At 38.3% G+C, this 16,391-nt stretch overlaps 1 protein-coding gene and 1 pseudogene across 1 annotated transcript; one reads left to right on the top strand and one right to left on the bottom strand.

Annotated features, from left to right (window-relative positions):
- Positions 1–6,797: 6,797 nt before the first annotated feature.
- On the bottom strand, positions 6,798–7,706 carry LOC102817274 (olfactory receptor 140-like). Its single transcript, XM_006865111.1, has one exon. The coding sequence runs from the start codon at positions 7,704–7,706 to the stop codon at positions 6,798–6,800; it is 909 nt and encodes a 302-aa protein (XP_006865173.1).
- Positions 7,707–15,165: 7,459 nt separating this feature from the next.
- Positions 15,166–16,162, top strand: LOC102816884 (annotated as a pseudogene).
- Positions 16,163–16,391: the final 229 nt, after the last annotated feature.

The following is a 16,391-nucleotide window of genomic DNA, read 5'->3' as shown; positions in this document are numbered from 1 at the left end:
CTGGTGTCATCTAATTAGTCCCTTTGAAAACTGTTTTGATTTCACAATTGAATAAATTATATTCTGTCTCACAGAAGTACTCAGTGTCCATCTAGTGTCTAAAAAGAGAATCCACAAATTATCAGAAAAGGGAGATAGGATATTTCAGAAACTGATACTGGAGGGTCAGGATTCTTAGGGAATTCACTGAATGAACAACAAAATTGACAGCATTTGTAGAACACCTCTGTATGCCAGTTACAAGTCCTAGGCACTTTTGAATACATTACCTCTTTCATATTTACCCCCCCCCCAATAAAGAAATGCCCGTTATCTGTACTTCCACTGTGTGAAGTGTTAAAAGATCAAGGAAATCCGTTCTGACTCATAGTGACCCTGTATAGGGTTTCCAAGGAGTGGCTGGTGAACTTGAATTGCCGACTTTGCAGTTCAAACCGACTTTTCTGTCTAGCCATTAATTCACAGTGCCACACCATAGGAAATGGTTATTCTTCCTGACAAAGGAAATGTTTTTCAAATTATCTTAGTGCCATTTGAAGGTCCCTGTATGGCACAAATATTTAACACTCAACAACTAACTGAAAGTTTGCCAACTTGAATCCATCTAGTGACACCATGTTCTTCTCTAACATCGTAACTCAAACGCATCAGTTCTTCTATGGGATTCCTTATTCATTTTTCAACTTTCACATCCATATGAGGCAATTAAAAATACACGCCTTGGACCAGACACATCATAGTCCTCCAACAGATAGCAATGCTTTGCCTAATGCAATGTCATTTGATTTTTTGACTGTTACTTCCCTACGCATTGAGTGTAGATCCAAGCAAAATGAAAAGGCCTGGAATCAATTAATCCAAAGGACTAATGGAACGTATGAATACCAGTCTCCATGACTCCGAGACCGGAAGAACTAGATGGTGCCCAGCTACCCCTACCAGCTACTCTGAAAGGATAGAGCAACAGAAAATGTGGGACAAAACTAAAAAATTAATTTTTAAATAATAATAAAGACTGGGCTTACAAAAAAAAAAAAATGAATTCTTCAATTGCGTTATCACTGACTTTACTGGTTGGTGCATATATTTGAATAATAGTATTATTAACTGGTCTTTTAGGCAGATGGATATTATCATATCAAAGACATCATTTTACTTTAAGACAGATGTTGAAATTTTTGTTTGTGTGTGATAAAGGTGACACCATTCCTCTTCAATTTGTCATGTCTAGCACAGTAAAACAGATGTCAGATTCAAAATAGCCAATACCCGTCCATTTCGGCTCACTAATGCCTAAGATATTGAGCTTTATATGTTATGTTTCATTTTTTACAACTTCCAATTTTCCTAGATTCATAATTCATACATTCTATATCCTGATTGGGAGCTCTGTTTGTGTAGTGCTTATGAATTCCAGCTGCTAACCTCAAGGTCAGCAGTTCGAAAATACCAGCTGTTAGTGGGAGAAAAATGAGGTTTTCTGCTCCCATGAAGATTTACAGCCTCAGAAATCTTATTCAGAGTCACTATGAGTCAGAACCAATTCCACGGCACATAATCACCATCACTATCATCATGAGTCAAAATGGGCTACATGGCACACCACCACTATACTCTGATTATTAATGAATGCTTACAGCTGTTTCTTCTCATTTTCAGCTATGCTCCATCAGCAAGTGAAGATCAAAGTCCACAACCTTCAATCTGGATTACAACTCATTATAAAGAAAATAAAAATCCTCACTGAACCAATAAATAACATCAGGAGAAATGGAGAAAAGATTGAAGTTGTCAAATACTTCATTTTGCTTGCATCCACAATCAACACTCATGACATGTAACAACAATAACTAAAACATGATTTGGTGGTACTGTGGTTAAGCACTAAGTTGCTAACCAAAAGGTCTGTAGTTTGAACCACCAGTAGCTCCATAGGAAACAGTTGTGACAGTCTGCTTCCATAAAGATCTACAACCTCAGAAACCCTGTGAGGAAGTTAGACTTTGTCCTATAGAGTCGCTATGGGTAGGAATCAACTCTACAGCAATGGGTTTGTTTGGTTTTGTTTAATTTGATTTTTGTGGATAATGTACACAGGACATAACCAGAATGAATTTACTCTACAAATCATTCAATGTTCTACTATCATCCTTTTCAATTTTGATATACATTTGAGAAGGAAACCTGATCGTGCCAATGGTCGAGCATTCGATTGGTAGCTGAAAGGTTGATGTTCTGAACCTGCCCAGTGGCTACATGGGAGAAAGACCAGGTGATCCCCTCCCATAAAGATTACAGTCAAGAAAAGCTTAGGTGGCAGTTCTACTCTGTCATGTGGGGTCACAGCATACAACAACAAAAGATAGAAGAGATTGGAAAAGTAGAAATGTACATGATGGAAGTCTTTGGTATATCAAGTGTTCAATCAGGCTAGGTCAGGTGATGAGGCAATAAAAAACAACCATATATTTCAATGCTTTGACACAACAAAAATCTGATTTCACTCATGCTACATGGCTACACTGCTATTTATAAGGTTTTTGGTGACTAAATATTTGAAAGTAGTCCATCTATCATTGCAAGTCTGTCTTCATCTAGAAACTAAGTTGAAACATGTCCACCACGGGTGAACCTACTGGTATTTAAAATATCCATGGTATAGGTTCCCAGAATCACTTCAACACACAAGCCACCACAGTACAATAAACTGACAGACAAGAACTGGTGGTACTCCTATTCAGAAATCAGGATCACTATGAGTCAGAACTGACTCCACCTATTCATAATAGGCGAAGCTATTATGAATAGCAGAAATATACTTTCAGCATCAAACTATTGAATATTGAAACATGATGAAAAGCACCAGAATTTTCAGATATCATGCTGGAAGATGAGCCCCTCAGGTTGGAAGACACTCAAAATATGAGATAGGGAAGAGCTCCCTCCTAAAGGTAGAATTAAGTGTGTTGGTACAAATGGAGTAAAGCCTTCAGGACTTCCATTTGCTGAGACACACAACTCAAAATGAAGAGAAACAGTTGTAAACATCCATTGATAATCAGGACATGGAATGTATAAAGTATGAATCTAGGAAAATTGGAAGTTATTTTTAAAAATATTGAACACATAAACATCGATATTTTAGTGAGCTGAAATGGACTAGTATTGGCCATTTTGAATCTGACAATCACGTGGTTTACTGTGACAGGAATAATAAATGGAAGAGGAATGGTATCACATTCATCATCAAAAAAACATACATCTTGAAATACAACAGTGCCTGTGATAGGATAAGATAGATAAAAGAGAAGATCCATACACCTATAAGGAAGACCAGTTAATACCACTGTTATTCACATTTATGGACCAACCACTAAAGCCAGTGATGATGAAAGTGAAGAATTCTACTAACTTCTTAAGTCTAAAATTGATCAAACATGCACCCAAGGTGTATTGATAATTATTGGCAATGAGAATGCAAATGTTGGAAACAAAGAGGAAGGCTAAGTAGTTGGAAAATATGGCCTTGGTGATAAAAAAGATGCTGGCAATCACAAGATAGAATTTTGTGAGACCGATGACTTCTTCATTGCAAATACCTTTTTAAAACAACATAAAAGACAACTATACCCATGGACCTCACCAGATGGAATACACAGAAATCAAATTGACTACAACTGTGGAAAGAGAGGATAGAAAAGCTCCATATCATCAGCCCAAGCAAGGCCATGGGCAGACTGTGGAACAGACCATCAATTGATCATATGCAAGTGTAGGCTCAAGAAAATTAAAACAATTTCACAAGAGCCAAAATATGATCTTGAACATAACCCATCTGAATTTAGAGATCATCTGAAGAACAGATTTGATTATTAGACACTGAAGACTGAAAACCAGAAGAAATGTGGGATGACATCAAGAACATCATACAAGAAGAAAGCAAAAGGGTATTTAAAAGACAAGAGAGAAAATAAATAAACAAAATGTATGGCAGAAGACACTCTGAAACTTGCTCTCCAGTATAAAGATGCTAAAGCAAATGAAGTAAATAAGGAGGTAAAAGAACTGAATATAAAATTTCAAAGGTCAGCTTGAGAAAACAAAGTAAGATATTACAACAAAATGAGCAAAGACCTGGATTCAGAAAACCAATGGAGAGGAGCACACTCAGCATTTCTCAAATTGAGGGAACTGAAGAAAAAATTCAAATCTCGTCTTGCAATATTGAAGAATTCTATGGACAAAATATTGAATGGTGCAGAAAGAATCAAAAGAAGATGGAAGGAATACACAGAGTCACTGTACCAAAAAGAAATGGTTGATATTCACCCATTTCAAGAGGTAGCATGCGATCAAGAGCCAATGATAATGAAGAAGAACTCCAAAGGGCATTGAAGGCATTGACAAAGGGCAAGGCACCTGGAACTGATGGAATACAAATTAAAATATTTCAGCAAAATGATGCAGCACTGGAGGCACTCTCTCATCTATGCCAAGAAATTTGGAAAACAACTACTTGGCCAAATGACCAGAAGATATCCATATCTGTGCCCATTCCAAACAGAGGTGACCCAATGGAATGCAGAAATCATCAAACATTATCATTTATACCTCATGAAAGTAAAATTTTTCTGAAGATAATACAAAAAGAGCTGCAACTATACAATGACAGAGAATTTACAGAGGTCCAAGCAGGATTCAGAAAAGTATGTGGAACAAGCGATGTCATTGCTGACATCAGATGGAGTCTTGGCTGAAAAGAGAGAATACCAGAAAGATGTTTACCTGTGCTCTATTGACTAGTCAAAGGCTTTCGATAACTACAAGCTATGGAAAACATTGTGGAGAATGAGTGTTCTGGAACACTTAATTGTATTCATGAGGATCCTGTACATAGACCAAGAAGCAATTGCTCAAACAAGGGAACATCAAATGGTTTCAATTTAGGAAAGATGTGTGCTAGGGTTGTATTCTTTCACCATATTTGTTCAATCTGTATGCTGAGCAAATAATTCAAGAAGCCTGACTATATGAAGAAAAATGTAGCATCAGGATTGGAGGAAGAAGACTCATTAACAACATGTTATATGCAGATGATACAACTTTGCTTGCTGAAAGCCAGGATGACTTCAAATACTGATGAAGATCAAAGGCCACAGCCTTTGTTATGGGTTGTACGTCAAAGTAAAGAAAACAAAACTCCTCACAACTGTTCCAATATACAACATCCATAAAAATGGAGAAAAGATTGAAATTGTCAAAGACTTCATTTTGTTGAGATCAACCATCAGCATTCATGGAAGCAGCAGCCAAGAAATCAAATGATGGGTTGCATTAGCCTTCTCTGCTGCACAAGATCTCTTTAATGTGTTTAAGAGCAAAGGAGTCAGTTTGAAGATTAAGGTGCACCTGGTCTAAGCCATGGTATTTTCAGTAACAACATATGCACGTGAAAGTTGGACAGTGACTAAGCTAGACTGTAGAAGAATTGATGCGTTTGAGTTATGGTGTTGAAAGAGAACATTAAAAGTACTGCAAAGCTGGTTTTAACTGCAAGATCAGTGGTTCAAGCTCACCAGCCACTCCTCAGAAACTCTATACAGGATCGGTATGCGTCAGAACCAACTTGATGGCACTTAACTACAACAACAACAATGGACTGCCAATAGAACAAACCAATCCATGTTGATAAAAGTACAGCCAGAATACTCCTTGGAAGCCAGGATGACCATACTTTGTCTCTAATACATGGAACATATTACCAAGAGAGACCCGTCCCTGGAGAACGATACCGTGTTTGGTAAAATGGACGGTCAGAGACAAAGAAGAAATGGATAGGTACAGTGGCAGCAGCAATGAACTCCAATGTAGCAATGATTGTGTTTGGCAAAAGAGCAGAGAGTGTTTCATTCTGCTGGGCATACGGTTGCTATTAGTAGGTACTGACTCAATGGCACCTAACAACAACAACAACAACAACAACATGGCCACACATATCAACAAGAGATTTCTGCTCATCATTGACAAGTGAGCCAGGATGGAGATGGTTCCATCTCAAACCCAGGTAAGGAAGAAGGGGTAGTGGTGCCTCCATGTTCTGTGCATTGAGATAAACTGTTCAGAAGAAATTGAGATGCCATGGAATTATGAACCTGGTCAATCATTTAAGGCCTTAGCAGATTAGACATAGATTCAAACATTCAAATGAGTTTTATGCGGAAAAGTTTTGATGGTAGGTAATCTCTCCCATGACAATATGTGTTCTTACCAGGAATTGTTGGAGTCATTTCTTTCTCTGCTGTGCCATATGGCCTCCACATGCATGGTCTTGTGTTTTGTTTTGTTTTTTTAACTTTTTATTGTGAATTGAAGTAAAGGTTTACAGAATAGATCATTACATTCAATAATTCATGCACGTTTTGCTTCATCAAATTGATTACTATCCCCTCAGTGAAACACCTCTTACTTCCTCCCTATGTTTCCTAGTTCATCCCTACTCCTTTCCTAACCCTTCGGAAATTTGTCCTTGGGTAAATGCTGCCCTTTTGATTTTAGCTGGCTGAAGATTCTGATGACTATTTTTATTGTTCCTCTTACAGACATGTCTATTGTTTGGCTGAAATTTGAGCCACAGGGATACGTTCCAGTCAAGGCCTGAGTAAGGGTCCTAGCCTCAGCAGTTCCACCAGTCTTTATACACCTAGTAAACATGGTCTCTTTTATGATTTTAAGTTTTCTTCCACATGTTCTCTCCCACTATCCAGGACCATTTACTAGGATCTCTTTTTGACCATTGATCATTTTTTCCAGAGATTCTTCATGGCATTTTTCACCTCTGCATTTCTCAAGGTATAAATCAAGGGGTTGAACATCGGTGTCAGAATACAATAAAACACAGCTACTATTTTGTCTATGGACAAAGTAGACGATGGCCGCATGTAAATAAATATACAAGGAACAAAGAACAAGGCAACAACAGTGAAGTGGGCCCCACAGGTAGAGAGGGCTTTGCGTCTGCCTTCTGAGCTGTGGGACCTCAGGGAACGCAGGATGATAATGTAGGAGGCAGCCAGCATCAGAAAGTTCAGTAGGCAGATCACACCACTGTTGGCAACCACCAGCAGACCAATGACATACGTGTTAGTGCAGGCAAGTTCCAATAAGGGGTACAAGTCACAGACAAAGTGATTGATCACATTGGGCCCACAGAAGGGCAGCTGGAGGACAAGGAGGAGCTGAACCAATGAATGCAGAAAGCCTCCCAGCCAGGCCATTCCCACAAGCAGGGCACAGAGATGCCTGGTCATGATTGTTGTATAGTGCAGGGGCTTGCAGATGGCCACATATCGGTCAAAGGCCATCACTGTGAGTAGGATAATTTCAGTTCCTCCCAATAAATGAGCAACAAAGAATTGAGTGAGACAACCCTCAAAGGAGATGGCTCTCCCCTCATACATAGAATCAGCTATTAGTTTGGGGGTCATACATGAAGAATAGCAAGTATCAATAAAGGACAAATATGCCAGAAAAAAGTACATAGGGGAGCCCAAGGTGGGGCTGAAGATAATTGTGGTCATTATAAGTAGGTTGCCCCCAACAGAGACCAGGTAAACAATCATAAAGAGAACAAATAAAACTCTCTGCACCTCACGATTTTGTGAGAGTCCCAGCATAAAAAATTCTGTGATGTTTCTTGCACTGTCCATGAATTCTGAACTGCAGCAAGGACTTAGGTGAAAGGAGATTTACCTAGGGTCCCAAGAAAATGTCGTTAGTATCGCAAAAAAAAAAAAAAAAAATCTAGTTTTTCTGTTTTTATTTCTAGTTCATTGTCAACAAAGATGTTGCTGTTTTGTTGTTAGTGCCATCAAGTCAGTTACGATCCATAGTGACCCTGGAAGGAGCTGCTGGTGAGTTTGAACTGCCAAAATTGGGGTTCAAACTGACCTTGTGGTCAAGTGCTTATCCTATAGTGCCATACCAGACTCCCAACAAAAATATTGTTGTTGTTTTTGTTAAGTGTTGTCCAGTTGGTTCTGACTCATAGCCACCTTGTATAGGGATTCCAAGGAGCAATTGGTGAACTTAAACCACCAACCTTGCAGTTCAATGTAACTGTGTAATCCAGCACACTAACCCACAAGCACCACACCAGGACTTCAACAAAGATACAGCATTTTGGTAATTATAATCATAGGATGCAATGTTGTAATCTGATTTTAGCTTGCAATTACATCATAAGCATTCACCATGTTGTTTTCCATGTTGTTTGTAAGTTTTATATATGTCCTTTTTTTATTTCTGTATGATAGTCCATAAACGAACTACACTGTGATTTACCAATCTATTTAAGTATTAAATGTCTAGGTTATTTCCAAATTTTTGTTACATCAAAAAAAAAGGTTTTTTAAATGTACTTGAAGGGAAACAGTGCATATTTATATTCTTAGTAGGCCAAACTATTGGTAACTTTTCCACAAAGAAGAAAGTAAAGAGAAAGAAAGAGAAATAGAGGAGAGAGAATGAAAAAAAATGGAAACAGATAGTGCTAAAGGGAAAAAAAAGATTAATTTAAAAATAAAGCCTCAACAATTCCTTTTCATATGTAGAAAAGCTATATACTTCTTAGGCACACATACTTTGGGAATTTTTCCATCCAGGTAATACAACCCTTAGTTGAAAATACATCAAACTCTTATATTTCCTAATAATAGATGGGACCAAGAAATTCTTCTTTTTATTAGGAATATTTTAAATTAGTCCCAAAAGTGACATGTTATATGATTTCTCTTATATAAAACTATCTAGACTAGGCAAGGATATAGATACCAAAGTGTATTAGTGGTTGCCAAGGGAATGTGGGAAGGAAGACGAAAAGATGACTTAATGCTTAGGGAACACTGTACCTCTGGTAAGGGCAGTTACATAATTTGGGACAAATAACAGTGAACAATATGATGAACATAATTAATATCACTGTGAAGATTGCCGAAATGTCAAATATTATGTTACATATATTTGCATATGTATTTGTAGTTGATAGTTTGGTATGTCTTGAAAAACAGAAAATATTGAAGTTGTCAAAGACATCATTTTACTTGGATCCACAATCAATGCCCATGGAAGCAGCAGTCAAAAAATCAAATGACATATTGCATTGGAAAAACTGCTGCAAAAAACCTCTTCAAAGTGTCAAAAGCAAAGATGTTACTTTGAGAACTAATTATGCATATCTATTATCACACCAGAGATCAGGGTGATGTAAACAGTTCGTTTGATGGATTGCTAACCAAAATTTGCCTTACTCTTACACATCCTTCAAAACTAGACTCCAAGGTCTTAGCCATATGAAAGCCCCCTTCACCCACCACAAACTAGATTACAAGGCCTTCCAATGTATATCTACACCCAGATTTATAGCACTCAGATTTCTTCTCCATGATAGCACTTTGTCCATCATGGTATATTGGCCTCCCTCCAACTTTCCACTCTATACTGTGAGTATCTTGAAATGAAGAATTTCAGGCATTTAACATCTGTACTTCCAGACCTCTAGCAGTATTCAGTGACTATTTGTTGAATGAATAAAAACTAAAATCAAAAAGTATAGAAAAGTTACAATGATTAGCTCTAAATTATTATTGTGTCTTAACATTGCAGACTTAGAGAACCAACAGGATTCTTAATAGGTCATACATCTACTCTCCTGCATCATTAGTCCACCTCCTTTTGTGTCAATTGATGTGTTAAATGCCTTGTTGTTTTTGTGAAGTGCTGTTAAGTTGATTCCAACTCATAGCAACCATGGATAGGGTTCCCGAGGAGCAGGTGGTGAGCTTGAACCGCTGACTTTACAGTTCAAACGGTTTAGTAGTGCATTACTCCACAGCACCACACCAGGACTCCATGTTCAATTCCTAGATAAAGTTAAAAATAGTTCCTACAAGGAAGAAAAATGCAGTGGGAAAAATCTATTGATTTCATAATCTCTTCTCTGACCTGAAAATCTCTCACAATCCTCAATGGTTCTGAATAATCTGATCCATTTATGAGCTGCAGGGGACCCCTGAGCCATTGCTTCTATTTTTCATTTAAGGAAACTTATAATTTTGTCCAAACTCATTTGTTGTAGAAATGCTAACATTTTTCCCTGCGATGTTAAGTGGTTTGCCCATGTCACAAAATCTAGGTTGACCCAATGTCTTCTGATCCCAAGTCTTTACCCTCCTCCTAGATCATACTGTCTCCTTTCAAAACCCAGATTATTCAGCCCAGGGAGAGTCCAAAAGGAAAGACATATGTGTGAGCTCTGGTTTGGGCCAAGATGGTGTATCAACAGGCCATCTAAGAAAAAAAAGGAGGAGAGGAGTAACTATAAAAATAGCTCATGGTGATTACAGTTTAGATAGTATTTAAAATATTTAAAAGTGGTTACTCTTAGCTCTGTCACAGAAAAAAACAACTCCTAAAGCATTAAATTCTATCCTTTTCTTCATACATAGATATTCTGCACTTCTTATTTATACTTATTTATCAGTATTTATTTACACTGGTGTGGCACTGAAGGATAAGAACTGGACTGCTAACCACATGGTCAGTGATTCAAACCCACCAACTGCTCTTTGGAAACAACTCCATGGTACTTTGCATTTATATTTTTGAAATCTTACTATATATTTAATGTTTTGTCTTGACCAATATGATTTGAAACATTTTCTAATAAATTGCATATTATTCTGTCAAACAGACATATCTAACAAAGAGCCATTTTTCTAGTATCACAAAGAACCTCATCATGCATCAAATTATATCTGAATCCTTAGGACAATTTCTAGAGAAGCATACTGCATAAAGAAATAGAGATATTTTTTAACTTTTTCTGTTTCCAAAAGGGCATAACCAGTTTACACTGCTATCACCAAAATATAAAGGCTTACTTGCTTCTTCACTCTAGTCAGTATCACATAATTTCTTATTTCTTTCACTCTCTCTCTCTCTCTCTCTCTCTCTCTCTCTCGCTGTCTCTCTCGCTCGCTCGCTCTCTTTCGGCTATAGCTGATTTTATTCAAGCTTTCACTTGCATTTTGTTGACAACAACTTCCTATATTTTTTAACCAGTATATTCTTTTAGAATCTCAACCTCTTAGACTGTGGTCCAGTCTCCTTTCTGGAGCTCTCTTGTCAAAGCATATATCAGAACTGATAAATATATCTTCATGTCCATTGAATTCATCTATTTGCATATATATTCCACACTCTATTATATATCATATTATTTCATCATTACAGTAAGACTAAGAAGTAGGCCTTATTTTTTTATTCTGAGAACTGATGAAAGAAAGCCTAGGAGCAGAGTGGGTTACCCACTGAACTACTAACCTCAAGGTCAACATTTTGAATCCATCAGCCGCTCAGTGGGATAAAGATGAGGCTTTCTGATCCTGTAAAGATTTACAGCTTTACAAACCCTATACAGAGTCACTCTGAGTTAGAACCAACTGGACAGCATCCCACAGCCGCAGCAGCAATGGTGATGAATTTAAATATCAGTAATATGTGTTCTTGTACCTACTGTCTAAGGCTGGTAGGAAATAAAACCAGGATTTGATTACAACTATATCTGACTTCCTTGAGTGGAGCAAGTGGTTAACATGCTCTACTCGGAAACCCTGTGCAGGGTCACCATGAGTCGGAACTGACTCCATGGTACTTAACAACAACAGCTAACAGAAAGGTTAAACATTCAGTCCATCTAGATGTGACTCAACAAAGGAAAAGAGGAAGACCCCCAACGAGATGGATTGGCCAAGTGACAGCATCGATGGACTCAAGCGTGGCTACAGTAATGAGGTTGGTTGGCCCAGGATCAGGCAGTGTTTCGTTCTGCTGTGCATGAGTCGCTACGGGTCGGTACCGACTTGATGGCACCTAACAACAACAACTCTGACACACATGGGACCACCATGAACCAGAACCATATCTGTAGCAACTGTTGGTGAAGGTGATGGCAAAGAACACATAAATAAATCATGCAAAAGAATTGTGGGTGGAAAGTGCCCTGGTGCCACAGTGGGTTAAGTAAGTGTTGGTTTAAACCACAAGGTCAGTGGTTTAAAAGCCACCAGCTGTTTCACAGAAGAAAGATGACGCTGTCTGCTCCTATAAAGATTTTCAGTCTCAGAACCATCAAGAGCCGTTCTCCTCTGTTCTGTAGAGTTGTTATGAGTTAGAATCAACTTGATGAAAGTGAGCTTGGTTTTTGTAATGGGTTGGGGGCTCACTATACTGGTAGGAACATTCAATCACTGGTTCTGATGGCATGTTTTTAATGTCATTGGATCCTGAAATTTAAAATAGCCATTAAAGCATGGAGGTTCCAGCCTCTCCAGCCAGTCATTTTGACCCTCAACTTCTTCATTTGTAAAATAGATATTACTGTAGTACTTAGTCTCTAAAGGAAGTTAGGAAAATCAGATGAAAAGAAATACATGAGTAGACTGTGGATGCTAAAATCTCTAGGGAAAAATTACAAGTTGTTATGTGTTAGAAACTACAATACATCTTTATTTTTTCCTTTGGGTCAGTTCAAACTCTGATGTCAAGAATAAAATAGGGTTTTAGATATTAATCAAAATTCAGCAAAAGAAGGAATGAAAATAGTCATTAAAGACAGTCAACCTGAAGTTATTTCATCATATTTTTATAAATGAAACAATGTAAAATTTTAATTTAATGGAAATAATATCAACAATGAAGGAAAAGTTACTTGTACATTCAACTCAAATAATGTATGGTCTTAAACTTCCTCCTTGAAATTTTTTTCTCTAGAAAAACATCTGAATGATTGAAAAATTCTGAACTACAAGTAGAAATTTTTTTATTCAGCCCATGTTGAAATCTCTATAGCAACTAACTCACCTGCTCTGGGTGCCACTGGCCACTTTGCTAGTCCGTGGGAGTCAGAATGTGGAGGGTGAGGGAAAGAGATGGCTACTCTATCCCTTAGGTGATTCCAGCTCTAGTGCCCTGATGTCAGACCTCTTCACTGAAACACCTACATATATGGCCCAGCCAGATTGGAAACTCCATAATCCCATTGTCCTTCTTGGCCTCAACACTGACATGAGTTGAAGGTATCTTCCGTGATAATATGAAGCCAACTCCTGAAAGGGACCAACTCCCTCCTCCCCACAAACTAGAGAAAGTTGGCAGTGGACCAGCAATTTAAATATCATAATCCTATGAGACCCTGTCTCAGATGTCCTTGACTCAGCTGAGAGTGGCCCAGAGCCAGGGTGTCAGAATATGGAGAAATGGACAAAATTTCTCACTAACGCTGAACCTGTGTTCCAATCTTCCAGCATTACACTTTATGCTTTATTGTGGTTGCTAATTGCCGTCAATTCGCTTCTGACTCATAGCAAACCTATATAGGATTTCTGAGGGGTAGCTGGTGGGTTTGAAATGCTGACTTTGTGGTTCACACTACAGTGCTGATCCTACAGTGCCACACCATTGTAAATAGTTCAACTTCCCTTCTTAAATTCCTACAGAAAATCATTCCCCTCCAGATTTCCATTCCTGGCTTCTCCCTTTGAAAAAACTACTTACCCTTTAGCTTATGTGCCTCAGTTTCCTCATCTGTAAAATGGGGCTAAAAATACTACCTATATCATAAGGCCATATGAAAATAAAATAATCTGTATAAAATGTTTATAACATTGTCTAGCACTTGGTAATTGCTATGAAGTTATTTCTATTGCTATCATTAAGTGCCATTGAGTCCATTCTGACTCATAGCCACCTTCTGTAGGATTTCCAAAGAGTAGCCTGTGGCTTTGAACCATGGACCTCATGGATAGCAGTCCAGTGCCCCACACCACCATTACTGTTATTGTTAACATCATCATCATTATCAGCATTACATTACTATTCTATAACTAACTATTGGAATCTAATTATCTCATCACAAATTCTCTGTCATCCTGGCCCCTTTCTTTATTGTGTTCAGCATAACATTGAACTGGGTTGACTATATGACCAGAAGATAACACAAAGGAAATACCATCATAAAAAGGAAATCCTGAAATTTAATATCAGATACAATGTTCCTTGTGTCCATTAGTCACACCACAAGGTTGTTACCATCTTTTGAGACTTACTTCTACTCGGGGTCCATACCACTTGCAGGTCCTTGCTTCCCCCAATCCAGAACCCCAAACGACTGTCTCAATGTCCTTGAAATTCAATTAACATCATTATAGCTTTTTTGCCCCATAAATCACTTTTTACTTTATTATACAAAACAGCATAGTTCTTCCTTGCCTCAACTTCTCTCCTCCAGAGATATCCCACACCTTGTCTTCGAAAGAGTTGTGAAATCTTTTTACTAATAAAATAGTATCACTCACCTTAAAGCTGAATTCTGCTGTCATTCTTATAATGTTGAAAAAAACCAATGTTATTTTTGAAACATAAATCTAAATATCTTCTAAAGGTTTCCCTTCATTCATTGTAACCATGTTCACCAGAGTATCCAGTGACCCTTCTTTCCCTATAATTTTCCAGCACCCTCACTCTCAAACGATGCTCTGTAAGGCTTGGCTCGAAAGCTTAGCATGCTATCCCACAGTGTCACCTGGTTCCAGTTTGATGTGTGTATTTGTCTATTTTCTCCTCCCATTGGCCATTTATTACCCAGAGGATGTATGATCCACTGCTGTCAATTCAATTCCAACTCACAACAATCCTACAGGACAGAGTAGAGCTATTCCCTAGCGTACCCAAGGCTGTACATTTTCACTGAAGCAGACTGACTGTTCTTTAACCCGAGTAGCTAGCAGGTTCAAACTACTAATTTTTAGGTCAGCATCCCAATGCTTAACCTGCTTTGCCACCAAGCATCTTTAGAGGGTGTGTGTTATTGTTGTTAAGTGCCATAGAGACAGTTCTGACTCATAGAGACCCAGTATTGGGCTTCTGAGGAGCGGCTGGTGGGGTTGAATAGCTGACCTTGTGGTTAGCAGTCTAGTGTTTATCCTACAGCAACACATTAGGACTCCAAAGAGTGTATAAGTAAGCTTTAAAAATGAAACTATACGCTACTTATTAGCGTCCTGGTGTGACACTGTAAGATAAACACTGGACCAAAAGGTCGGTGACTATGAACTTCATGAGCTTTCCAAGGAAGCCAATATGCCATTACCGAAATATAAAGTGAGAGAAATTATTCAAAAACTCATGCTGGATGGTGACAGAAATCAAGATGGGAAGACAAGTTTTGACGAATTTGTTTATATTTTCCAAGCGGTAAAGAGCAGTGATATTGCTAAAACCTTCTGCAAAGCAATCAACAGTAATGAGGGGAATTGTGCTCTTGGAGCAACTTCAGAGTTGTCCAGTGAAGGAACACAGCATTCTTATTCAGGATATCGACTGGACTCTCTTAGAAGGAGAAACTCATGGAGAAAGAACTTTCTATATCTGGACGAACTCTCTTGCTGTTAATTCCCCACGTAAACGATCTCTATGCTGACCTGCAAGATGCCCTGGTTATCTTACAGTTATATGAACATATTAAAGTTCCTGTTGACTGGAGTAAAGTTAATAAACCTTCATACCCAAAGCTTGGAGCCAACATGAAAAAGCTAGAAAACTGCAACTATGCTGTTAAATTAGGAAAGCATCCTGCCAAATTCTCCCTGATTGGCATTGGAGGATAAGACTTGAATGATGGAAATCAAACCTTGCTTCTAGCTTTAGTCTGGCAGCTGATAAGAAGATATACCTCAATATCCTAGAAGATCTTGGAGAGAGTCAGAAAGCCCGTGGTGACATCAGTGTCAACTGGGTGAACAGAACATTGAGGGACGCTGGGAAATCAACTTCCACTCAGAGTTTTAAGGATAAGACGATCAGCTGCAGTTTGGCAGTTGTGGATTTAATTGATGCCATCCAGCCAGGCTGCAATAACTACGACCTCATTAAGAGTGGCAATCTAACATAAGATGACAAGCACAATAATGGCAAATATGCTGTGTCAATGGCTAGAAGAATTAGAGCCAGAGTGTACACTCTCCCAGAAGACCTTGTGGAAGTAAAGCCCAAGATGGTAATAACTGTGTTTGCATGCTTGATGGACAGGGGTACGAAGAGAGTGTAAAATCACCAATCTGAATCAAAACAAACCTTGTTCCCAGGGCAGCTATTGCCAAGTTGAAGTGCTCATGGCTTAAGACTATTGCTCATTTAAGGACTTTTTAGTTTTGATTAATCTAAGACTAGATCAGAGCCCTCAGGGGAAAGAGTTTTAATAAAAATAAGTGCTCTTTCCCATAGTCAGCATTGGATTTGTCAGGCGCACCTGAAATGTGCTCATAGCAAAACCATTT

The sequence above is a fragment of the Chrysochloris asiatica genome, unplaced genomic scaffold (assembly GCF_000296735.1).
Source record: "Chrysochloris asiatica unplaced genomic scaffold, ChrAsi1.0 scaffold00075, whole genome shotgun sequence".
NCBI classification, from domain to species: Eukaryota; Metazoa; Chordata; class Mammalia; order Afrosoricida; family Chrysochloridae; genus Chrysochloris; species Chrysochloris asiatica.
Note: the sequence above shows the minus strand (reverse complement) of the source record. Positions and strands in the feature narration are given on the sequence as shown.

Excerpts from the sequence above, each read along its gene's own strand:
- LOC102817274 (XM_006865111.1), bottom strand. The coding sequence starts at position 7,706 with ATGGACAGTGCAAGAAACATCACAGAATTTTTTATGCTGGGACTCTCA.